Raw genomic sequence first — 10,665 nt, forward strand, 5'->3', positions numbered from 1 at the left:
ATTATAATAATTAAAAAGTAAATAATATTTCGGGTTTTTTCGGGATAACTTCTGAAAATAATATTTGAAAAAAATTATTTTTATACCATCATAAAATTCTAAAAAATTTTGTTTAAAAGATATGGATTTAATTGTTTTGCAATTTTTTTGTAATTTCAACAAATAAAAAAAATTTATTTAAATGTTTGAATGGAAACACTATTTTTTTTTTATATATAAACGTAATTTTTCTGTTTAAAAAGATAATTTTAGCATTGAACAGTCTGGTTTTACGCTTTACAAATATTAAGCATTTATTGCTAATATTATTTATTTTTAATAAATGCAGTTGTTTTAGTAACCATTTGATTTATGAATGGCTTTAATGGCTTATATATATATATATATATATATATATATATATATATATATACTAGCTGACCCAGCAAACGTTGTTCTGCCGTATGAATTATTTCTAGTGAATGTTTTGGTTGTTAATTAAAAAATAGCGAATGCATTGTAAATGTATGGGGATGGGATCTGTGACAGAAAGAGGAATGGGGCGCTGTAGACGATGATCACCGATAAAAACAGAAAAATCATCAACCATTCATTTTCTCAATACAATGTATTTCATTAACGTAACGAACATATACATTGTTTGATCTCTTAAAAGTTAAACGTGAAGTGAAAAAAGTAATATATTTTTTATCCTAAAGTATAAAAATGAAGTAAAGAAAATCAATATTCATTTCGAAGAGCAATTGAGTGTCCGATATTTTTTGTCAGTCCGTCTTTAGCCAACACAAATAAGCTCGATGGTTTACCCACTCGGGAATATGTCACGTATAATTGTCCGTGTGAAAAACATGGTGTGCCCAAATCTAAGCCGCAAACAGACATCGTTTGACCTTGCGACTTATTTATTGTCATTACGAATGCCAATCTAATAGGAAATTGAACACGTTTGAATTCAGTTGGCTGTGAGAATCATTGGAATTCGTGGCAGCACAACATTTTCGGCTCGGAATTTACCATTCAAAATGTTGGCTTCGATAATGTTTTTCATCAATTTTTTAATGACCATTCACGTGCCATTGCACAACTGTGGTGGGTTCAAATTCCGAAGTAAAATAATCGGAGATCCAACTTTCAGTCGAAGAAGGTGTGGTGACATGCCTGGCAAATCCAGTGAGTTCAAAAACTCTGTTGGATCATTTACAGCTTCGTTAGCATCGCAAACTGTATCGATCGATTTGTATGATACCAAGTCGCCTGGCAACGACGAATGTATCTTGAAGGTTAAATCATCGACGTCCACATTTTTTGCTGCCAAAATGGCTCTTTCTGCCAGCCACGCATGATTTATGTATTGTGTGATTTGCGAATCAACGATAGTGCAGAAACTAGTGGGAAATTTTATGCATCCAGTATTTTCATAGACAGCAACTTTTCCATTGCCGATATCAAACAATTGGTCCGAGAATGTGCCAGCAGATGGATCTTGTAGCATTTGAACCTGCATGTTTATTTTTAGCTGGACTATTTCAACAAACATTACGCTACAGTTCGATGATTTCAAGCAAGCCTTAATCTCATCAGCGTACGTTGAACGTGGAATGACGGGAAGTGTTTGTCTGAAATCACCTGAAGGCAGTAACAGAGTGCCACCGAGTAGGGTTTTTTTTTTTTTTTTTTTTTTTTTTTTTTTGTGTGTGTGTGTGTGTGTGTGTATCTTTGAGTTTTCTGTTCAACACCTCAAGAGAATGTTTGTGTGCCATTGTGCATTCATCCCAACTGATAATTTTGCATTTTTTTCACTATTGTGGCCCATAAGCGATTTTTTTTTGTATTACACACTGCGTCTGAGTTATTTTGAATATTCAGTGGCAGCTTAAGTTCTGAATGAGCTTTTCTGCCTCCATCCAATAAAGTTGCTGCAATTCCAGATGATGCAACGGCCAATGCGATGCCAGTATTAGATCATATTTCGGCGAGAATTAGCGAAATAATAAATGTTTTGCCAGTTCCACCTGGTGCATCCGATTAAAAAATGGGAGGTTGGGGGTAGGAGGGAGAAAATTTGGGGTTATAGGTATTTTTTGATGCTAAATAAAAAAAATACAAACAAAAATTCCAAAAAAAAATTGTCAAAAAAATAAAAATAAAATCTGTATAGGGACACCCTAATTACCCTGCGTTATAAAATATACTATACGACCTATTCCCATACCTACCAAATACACATAAAAAATTTCATAAAAATCGGTCGAACCATTTCGGAGGAGTAAGAACACAAACACCGTGACACGATATATATATATATATATATATATCGTGTATATATATATATATATCGTGTATATATATATATATATATATATATATATATATATCGTGTATATATATATATATATCGTGTATATATATATATATATATATATATATATATCGTGTATATATATATATATATCGTGTATATATATATATATATATATATATATATATATATATATATATATATATATATATATATATATATATATATATATATATATATATATTGTCCATTTTAATATGAATATAGAATAATATATGTATCAGCATTATACAGAACAGAACGCCGTCTCATACCCCCGTATCCGTGACCATTCTGGTCACTGAACGGTTTGGTAGGCATGTTACGGGAATTTTATTTAATTAACAAAATATTTACAATAGGAAAACGAAACAAAAATAACTATTTACAAAATTTACAATTATATAAGAAATTATATTATGATGAGACCGTTTACATAATTTTTTCCAACTTAGAAATATAATGCAGATTGAGAGATAAAATTTGTAAAAATATACATATAATCTGTGTTCACATTTTTTATGTTATAGTAGATCAGGATGCAGTTAAAAAAAAATCAGATGGAAAATGATTTGAGAAATGGAAATGAAGACAATCTCTGTTTGATTGAAATGTGTGACAGGAGACTGCAGTGCTTGTTTTTTCCCTTAGTCTTTTTTGGTATGAGACTTGATGTTGAGTGCTATGGAGGCGAGAATAGGTCTCTATTTCCACTTATAAATTTAATTATACTGTGGATTTTTTGCCTGGAAAGGAAGTTGCCGGCGACTCTTTTCAGCCATTCCTGTTCATGGCTTGGTGATGGTTTTTTCATATGCCAGGAGATTGTAAGGATGCATTCCGTAGCATAATGAAGTGCGGTGCCTATCCCACCACAACTGCACTGGTCACTCTCAGACAGGTTGAACCTTTTGAGGTAGGCAGGAAAAGGGCCGTGTTCTGAGAAGAAAATAATTTCCTCTCTGTTCCAGTTAGTGGGATTAAGGTTGACTGAAGGTAAGATATTAAAAATTTTTCTGCCTGTGTCACCATTGCTCCAATATCCTTGCCATTCCTCAAGCATGTTTTTCCGGAGGAGGGCTTTTATATGTGGTTTTGGTATCTTTGTTTGCATGTAGAATTGCCCATTTTGCGTTGCGTCCTTTGCCAGTTGATCTGCTTTTTCGTTGCCTATATTGCCCGCGTGTGCTTTAACCCATGAAATTTTTATTGTTGGTTTTGAAAGCAAGACACCAAAAATGTCTCTTGCTTTTTGGTTTGTGCTCTTTGGATTTGAAGATGCCATGATACTAGCTCTATTGTCAACATGTATTTTAAAAGTATTGTTGTTAGAAAACTGAGATGTATAATTTACTGCTTCATGAAGTGCAGTGAGTTCAGCTTGGAAAACGGTATTATTGTCATTCAATTTGGCAGACCAGTGGTAGGACCAGAAATCATTAAACAGAACACAAAACGCAGCTCCAACTCCATGTTCTGTTTTTGAGCCATCTGTGAAGATATTGATATTATTTATTTGAGATAAATTTATTCCTTCATCTTCCAATGAAATTTGGTTGGGATTGAGATGCTGTGAAGGGTGAGTAGACCAACCAGTTGCTTTCTTCTCTAGATCTTCTGGTTGTATCTCTGTTATATTATGAGGAAGAGGGATTCTTAGGCGATATATTGTCGTTAGTCTGGCTTCAAACTGTAATTGCAGGTGCAGGGGTGGAATGCCGAGAATGGTTTGTAGCGCTGCTGTTGGAGTTGTGCGGTAAGCACCTGAAATGTAGAGAAGAAATGGTCTCTGAATGGTGGAGAGCTTCCTCTTCATTCTATATGTTGGGTTTAGACACCACGCTGATGAACCATGGGCGAGCATTCTCTCAACTACTGTCTTGTAAAGAACTCTTTTGTGTTTCTGAGAGATTCCCCATGTGCTTCCAGCGATTCTTTTGAGGTTTTGGTGCATTTTAATGGCCTTTTCTCCTTGTTTTTCTATGTGTTCTAGCCAGTTTAATTGGTCATCAATGTGGACTCCTAGATATTTAATAGATTTATTTCTCTTAATGATGTCTCCATTCCACATGATTCTGGGACCTCTCGCCATTTTGCTGAATAAAATATGGGTTGTTTTTTCCGTGGAGATGGAAAGTTTATTATTTGAGCACCAGGAATTAAATTTGGCTATTGCAAGTTCAGTTTCTCTTTCCAGGCTATTTTTTGTGTCCGCTTCGATAACCAGTACAAAATCATCTGCAAAGGCTTGGATGTGTACATTTTCTGGCCAGACCTGCTTGAGAATTTCGTTGGCTACGAGATTCCAGAGAGCGGGACCACTGCATGATCCTTGAGGGCAGCCTTGCTTCTGATCTTTCATGGCCCTACCTTCTGGAGTCATTAGGGTCACTTTCCTGTTTTGGAGAAGACTGTAAAAGAGGCGATTGATGTTTAAAGGACAGGGACTTTCATCCAGACTTTTTATCAGCATTATACAAGGTGACCATAAAATACTTCGTCGATAAATGTATATTTAAAGGCCTATCCACTCAACCAATCGAAAGAAAATTTCAGAGATAATTTTAAGATACTTTCCCTAGGTTGTGATGATTTAGATGAATAGAGCCCTCACGGTTATAGATACAGTGAAAAAATTTCGAAATTTTCGAATGATACCCCCCTCCCCATTTCCTCCCCTTTTATATGTAAATTGTTCAAAGCATTGGGTAAAATACAAATAGGGTTGGGCCGATGCACGTCTGATGGTGTAAATCATCTGCAGAGAAGAGCATTGTAACATAAACAATGGCAACACAAAAGAGTGCAGAGGTAAAATCTTTCATTAGAAGTACAAGTTTCTGATGTTCTGACTTTCGGAGACGTTAATTCATTGCATGTGGGCGATCGCTAATCACAGTAACGAATGTAACATCGTAAGAGAAATTTGTATAACTTTATTATATAAGAAAGTTTTCAACTCTTATAGATAGATCTCGCATATTTGATAAGTAAGCTTAGATTTTAGATAATCCCAGAACCAGAAATCCATTGGAATAAGGTCGGGGGATTGTGATGACCAGGAAATTTGAAATTTACGTAGATGACTCTATCCCCAAAGCGCTGTTGCTACACTTGTCGAATATATGGGGTAATGCGTGGAGGAGCAGCACCCTGCATTTGTACAATGGCATTAATGACATTTCACAGATAAAATTCTGAAATTATGTAATCAAGCAATTTTGTTGTATACTGAGTATTTGTGATACAGCCTGTTTTCTTACCGGTGCAAGTTACCTCTTTAAAGATTATCAAACCGAGAAAGAATTTGTCTTACCAGTCACATTAGATTGGCCAAAAAATGTCGGTTTCATGCCGTGAAGATTTTGATTAGCTCATTGAGCCCCGTTCTTGTTCCAGTCATATCTAATGAGGGAAAAAGAAATTCTCAAAGTTGACATGTTGCTGCTCGTCTTCAGACTGCAGCAACTGGATGCTAAATATCCACAGAATGAAGGATGAAGGAATATCCACAGAATAAAGCGCAAAAGCTTCATAATTGTGATCCTCCAAATTACGAGCAATTCATTTTGCAGTAATTGTATTATGCAATTCCGCAGCAAATGGTCGTCCGGATCGTGGTCTATTACATGTTCATTCAGCTTCTTCAAATATGTTTACCATATAACGTACAGTTTTTACGAAACATTAACCTCGTCTTCACTTTTGATTTCGCTTATAAAGTCCAACTGCTTTGGCAGCCTTTTTCGTATTCATATAAAGAAGATTTATCTATTTATCTCGATGGTTCCCAGTAATTGTAATCTTATTAGCATTTTCGAAAGCCTAATTGAAAAAACAATATTCCCGCACTGCTTATTAAAGATTTTTCAAAAGCTATGTTTTGAATATACAGTGTTTTTTGAATGGTGCTTCTGCTGTCCCTCCTCCTGAATTATGTAAACTGCGTGAATGCACCTCCTTTCTATGTTGCCATTGGTCTTTTACAATAATATTCTCTGAAAATATTTTCCCATGCTTTCATCGTATATGTATTGTTCAAATGTTATTTATACTTTTTCATAACTTTCATTGCACAAATGAAAAATAGGTGTTGCCATTCGAAAATTTCGAAACGTTTTTGCACAACATTCTAACCTCTGTGATTGTAACTATCCGTAATTATCCGTGATATCTCTATTGTTTTATATCATCCTAATCTCGTGCACATGGTTTCAAATTACAGTATCTGAAATTTCTTTCAAAGATAGATTTTTAAATGATGTCTTTGATGACTTTGATATTTAAATGCACATTTCATTAGATGATAATTATGCTTATTTCATAGCAAAAGGTCATCTGGTCCAACAATTATTTTGTTATTTCATTATTTGTTTTAATTTATTTAAATCTGTACTTTAAAATTAACTAAGTAATGGACAATTAGTGCATTGAAATTAAATTCTTGCCTCTCAAAAAGATTAAAGGACCTTTGTTAAATATCATTGGATACACGATGTTTATTTTTAGCTGCTTAGAACATGCAGTGAATTTTATGAATTTTTTGCTTAGAACATGCAGTAAAATTTTATGAAAGAGTAAGAAATGTTTGTGTGAATTGTTTTTTCCGTTTCTCCATTTTATTTCGTCGTTGCTGGTAGCTAACGCATATTAGACCAAAAAGCAAATATATTCAATGATCCATTTAACGTTGACTGAAATTATGAAATATTGCGTTTAATTTGGTAGATGAAAAAGCAAAATTGTCGGATGCGTCAATTAATAGATTTTTAGTGTGAACTGCTTTTTTTTTCTTTCTTTTTCGCTTTCCCCAGTTTATTTCGTGATTCTTGGTAGCTAATGCGTTTTGGACCAAAAAGCAAATATGTTCAGTGATTAATTTAGGACTGATTGAAATTACTAAATAGTGTGATTAATTTGATAGATGAAAAAGCGGTAGCTGAAGGTGGCTGGTTGGGGCATTTAAAACAATTATATAAAAATATTTTACATATTATTTTTAAGTTTCAATGCAATTTTCTTCTTAATATTTCCTGGACCAAACTTTTAACAAAAAGGAGAAGCAGTTATATGGATTGTAGTTACGAAAAGGAAGAGAAGCAATGCTTTGGTATTTACCTTTGACCCAATTTATGTAAGTAAACCTCTGGATGATGGAAACGACTACGACTTCTGACATAAAACATATAAAGAAGATTTAGATTGAAATAATTTCTTTCTACTTTTTTCAAAATATTCTAGATAAGCATTTTCTTTATATAATGATTAATCAGAATTATAATTTTTTATGATTATAGAAAGGGTATTTATCATCCAATGTCATAACTGCGAGTATTTCTGCAATACATTTAAAAATATGTGCTTTGCTCTATAAATCTCTATAAAATGTAGAAGAAAGTCAATGAGTTATTTTGATGATACTGGATTATTTATTAATTTATTTTCCAGAAAAAAATTTAAAGGAAATATTCAATTTTATTAAGAGATAAAAGATAACTGGCTTTCAATTTTCAACATAAGTCTTTCAGTTTAAAATGCATTTAAGAAAGAAGCCTGTAGAATTGTAAGCTAAATGAATCGTATGATTATAAAATTATAAAAATGTTACAAATATGATAACTACATAAAAAAAAGTAATGAGAAAAAAAAGGATGGAAATTCTTACCTATTGAGAATAATGGGCTTTTATTTGGTTGGTGCTGAATTTTACAGTTTTAAAAAGTTTTGAGATGTGTCTTCTCACCAAAGTTTTGAAATTGAGATGATGTTTTCGTCCCTTAAAGGAATAGTCAACTTGTTTTATTCAGATTCAACACAAAGCACTATAGTGTCATTTGTGATAAGATTTCTGCATAGATACGTCTTCTTGAGAAACCAGTTTCTGATAACTTTTCCCACTATCAGAATATTGCTAACAAGAGCTTTAAATCATCCTATCATTCGGCATCTTTTAATAAATGTTTAAGCATGTTATTTAAATCTGAAATTGCAAACTTTCTTTGATATAATTTTCGTAATTAATTGCCAAAAAGTCAATCTAATGTCAGTCTTCTTCAAGCATTCATTTCTGCATATCTCGTTGCTTGCTTTCTTGTTTTAAAAATAAGCCAAAATATGCTATTCGGCATTTTACAAGGGATGTGAATAATTCTTTAATTGATTTCTATTTTTTGATCATGTAAAAAACAATAAACTTTTAAATTTGATGAATTCAATTTCATAAAAAAAATTGAGAAATTATTCAAAGGATAATCATATTTTTGGAATTAAAAATTTAGTTTTTAATGCAATAGCGAAATGAAGCAAATATTAATTGAAATCAAAATTCCTTATTTTTGAGAGATTTATATGCTCACAAGTTTGGTCTCTGAGTGCCATGCATCGGGCACAAGAGTTTCTTGAATGCACTTCGAAAGTCTGGACTAAATATCGTGTAGATTATTGGATTGAGCGTAGAGTTTGCGTATCCAAGCCATAGGAAGATACTAAATATAGGGAAATCTGGCTCGCATTCGTTACAAAGAGGTAGCAGCAAAGCCATTATGAAGAAAGGCAGCCAACACACCACAAACACGCCAGTTATAATAGCTAAAGTTTTAGCTGCCTTCTTTTCACGTTTGGCTAGGTTGTTTTCTGGCTTTTTCTCTCGTTTGCCAATGTGCAATAATCTTCCCATTGCTCCCGTACCTGAAGAAGACGTTTGAGCATTCAAGGGTTGTTTTACAGGCTGGACGCCGTTGACAGTTTGTGCTGTCGCCATGCTGTTGTCTTGCACATTGCATGAGAGTGTTGTGTCTACGACCGAAGAAGGAGGGTCGAAGCTCGATCCACCACTTGGTGAACTGCTACTGCGCTTGGAATCTGTGAACACGGGAGGCGGTCTTTGCACGAGCAGCATCGCTTGGCTAGCTGCACCCGGTCTCCGACGAATCCGTTTGCGAGCTTCTTGGAAGATCCTCGAATAGAGAATAAGTATCATAACTAACGGAACGTAGAAGCTGGAACAAGTGGCAAATATTTGGTAGCCTAAATCTTGACTGACTAGGCATCTTTTTTCAACTTCTATTCTCGTATTGAAGTCGGGATCTTTCCATCCAAATATTGGTGCAATAGATACAGTGAATGAGATTGTCCACACTAAGAAAATCGCCAAGTATATTCGTTTTTTACAGCGGTTCCTAGCATAATCTACGTTGGTGACGGCCCAATAACGGTCTACGGCTATAGCCAGAAGATGTAATATTGATGCAGTGCAGCAGAGAACATCACAAGAAGTCCATAGATCGCAAAGAGCTGCTCCCATGGTCCATTGCTGCTTCACTTCATAAACAGCACCAATTGGCATAACGAGTAATGCCACCAACAAATCTGCAAGAGCTAAAGAAAACACCAAGTAATTGCTGAGATTATTGAGATTACGATCTTTGACAATCGCAACCATCACAAATACATTGCCGATGACAGTCGCGCTAATCAAAATACCCAAAGCTAGACACATAGCAGCAAACCAAAACAATTCGGTTGGGCCAGTGATTTCGGCTTCCTCTACGGTGAAGTTAGCATGAAATCCACCTGAATTCAACAGCAATTCTGCAGTTGTATTTCGCATCATTTCGTTTTATTTTGCGATATTCCAGTGCATAAAATTTATTTTGAAACTTCCTTATGACATATTTGGTCAATAATATTATTTATATTTCTGTGAAGATGAACCCATTCTTCATCTTTCATTGGATTATTGGAACATTAATTATTTTCGTCAGATAAGAATAATCATTTGAAGCTTTTCACTTTTTTGTTAGTAAGTCAGAAATGTTATACATGTATACTTGTATAGTTATACATGTAATGAAGTGATGCGGAAAAATTCTAAATAAGCTTTGGCATTAAACTCTGAAATTGAAGCAACGTTGTATTTTAATTGTTTCACGATAAGAACAATCATTTTTTCATCTTGAGTGACAATTTAAGCATTTAATTTCAGAAATCATTCCTAACCTAATTTTATTGTATGGTTAATACAATTTTGCGAAAATTAAGTACAGTTAGGGAGCTTATTTCACATTTTCATTAAGTCTGCATTTTCCATCGGAGCACACATTTTATAAACCAGCTTCTAGTCATTTTATTTTGAAGAAATCCTGGTGATTATTTTATCAAATGAGCGCTCCTTGGCAACATTTATCTGTAAAAAACAGAAAAATTGGAATTTAAAGGTGAAAATACGAATAACAGATTTACAAAATAGTTTTCATTCATTCCTTTAAAATATATGAAATGACATATATAAAGTAAAAATAGCACTGAATGTATTGCATTATAAATAA

General features: G+C 33.7%; 1 protein-coding gene across 1 annotated transcript; it reads right to left on the reverse strand.

The window, feature by feature from the left end:
* Window positions 1-8,690: 8,690 nt before the first annotated feature.
* On the reverse strand, window positions 8,691-10,293 carry LOC129965634 (5-hydroxytryptamine receptor 2B-like). The gene has a single exon (XM_056079696.1). It carries the CDS (start codon window positions 9,948-9,950, stop codon window positions 8,691-8,693), a length of 1,260 nt encoding a protein of 419 aa, XP_055935671.1. The 5' UTR covers window positions 9,951-10,293.
* Between the last annotated feature and the right edge of the window lie 372 nt (window positions 10,294-10,665).

The sequence above is a fragment of the Argiope bruennichi genome, chromosome 4 (assembly GCF_947563725.1).
Source record: "Argiope bruennichi chromosome 4, qqArgBrue1.1, whole genome shotgun sequence".
NCBI classification, from domain to species: domain Eukaryota; kingdom Metazoa; phylum Arthropoda; class Arachnida; order Araneae; family Araneidae; genus Argiope; species Argiope bruennichi.

Bases quoted from the DNA above. Each gene is read 5' to 3' on its own strand.
- LOC129965634 (XM_056079696.1), bottom strand. From the start codon at position 9,950: ATGATGCGAAATACAACTGCAGAATTGCTGTTGAATTCAGGTGGATTT.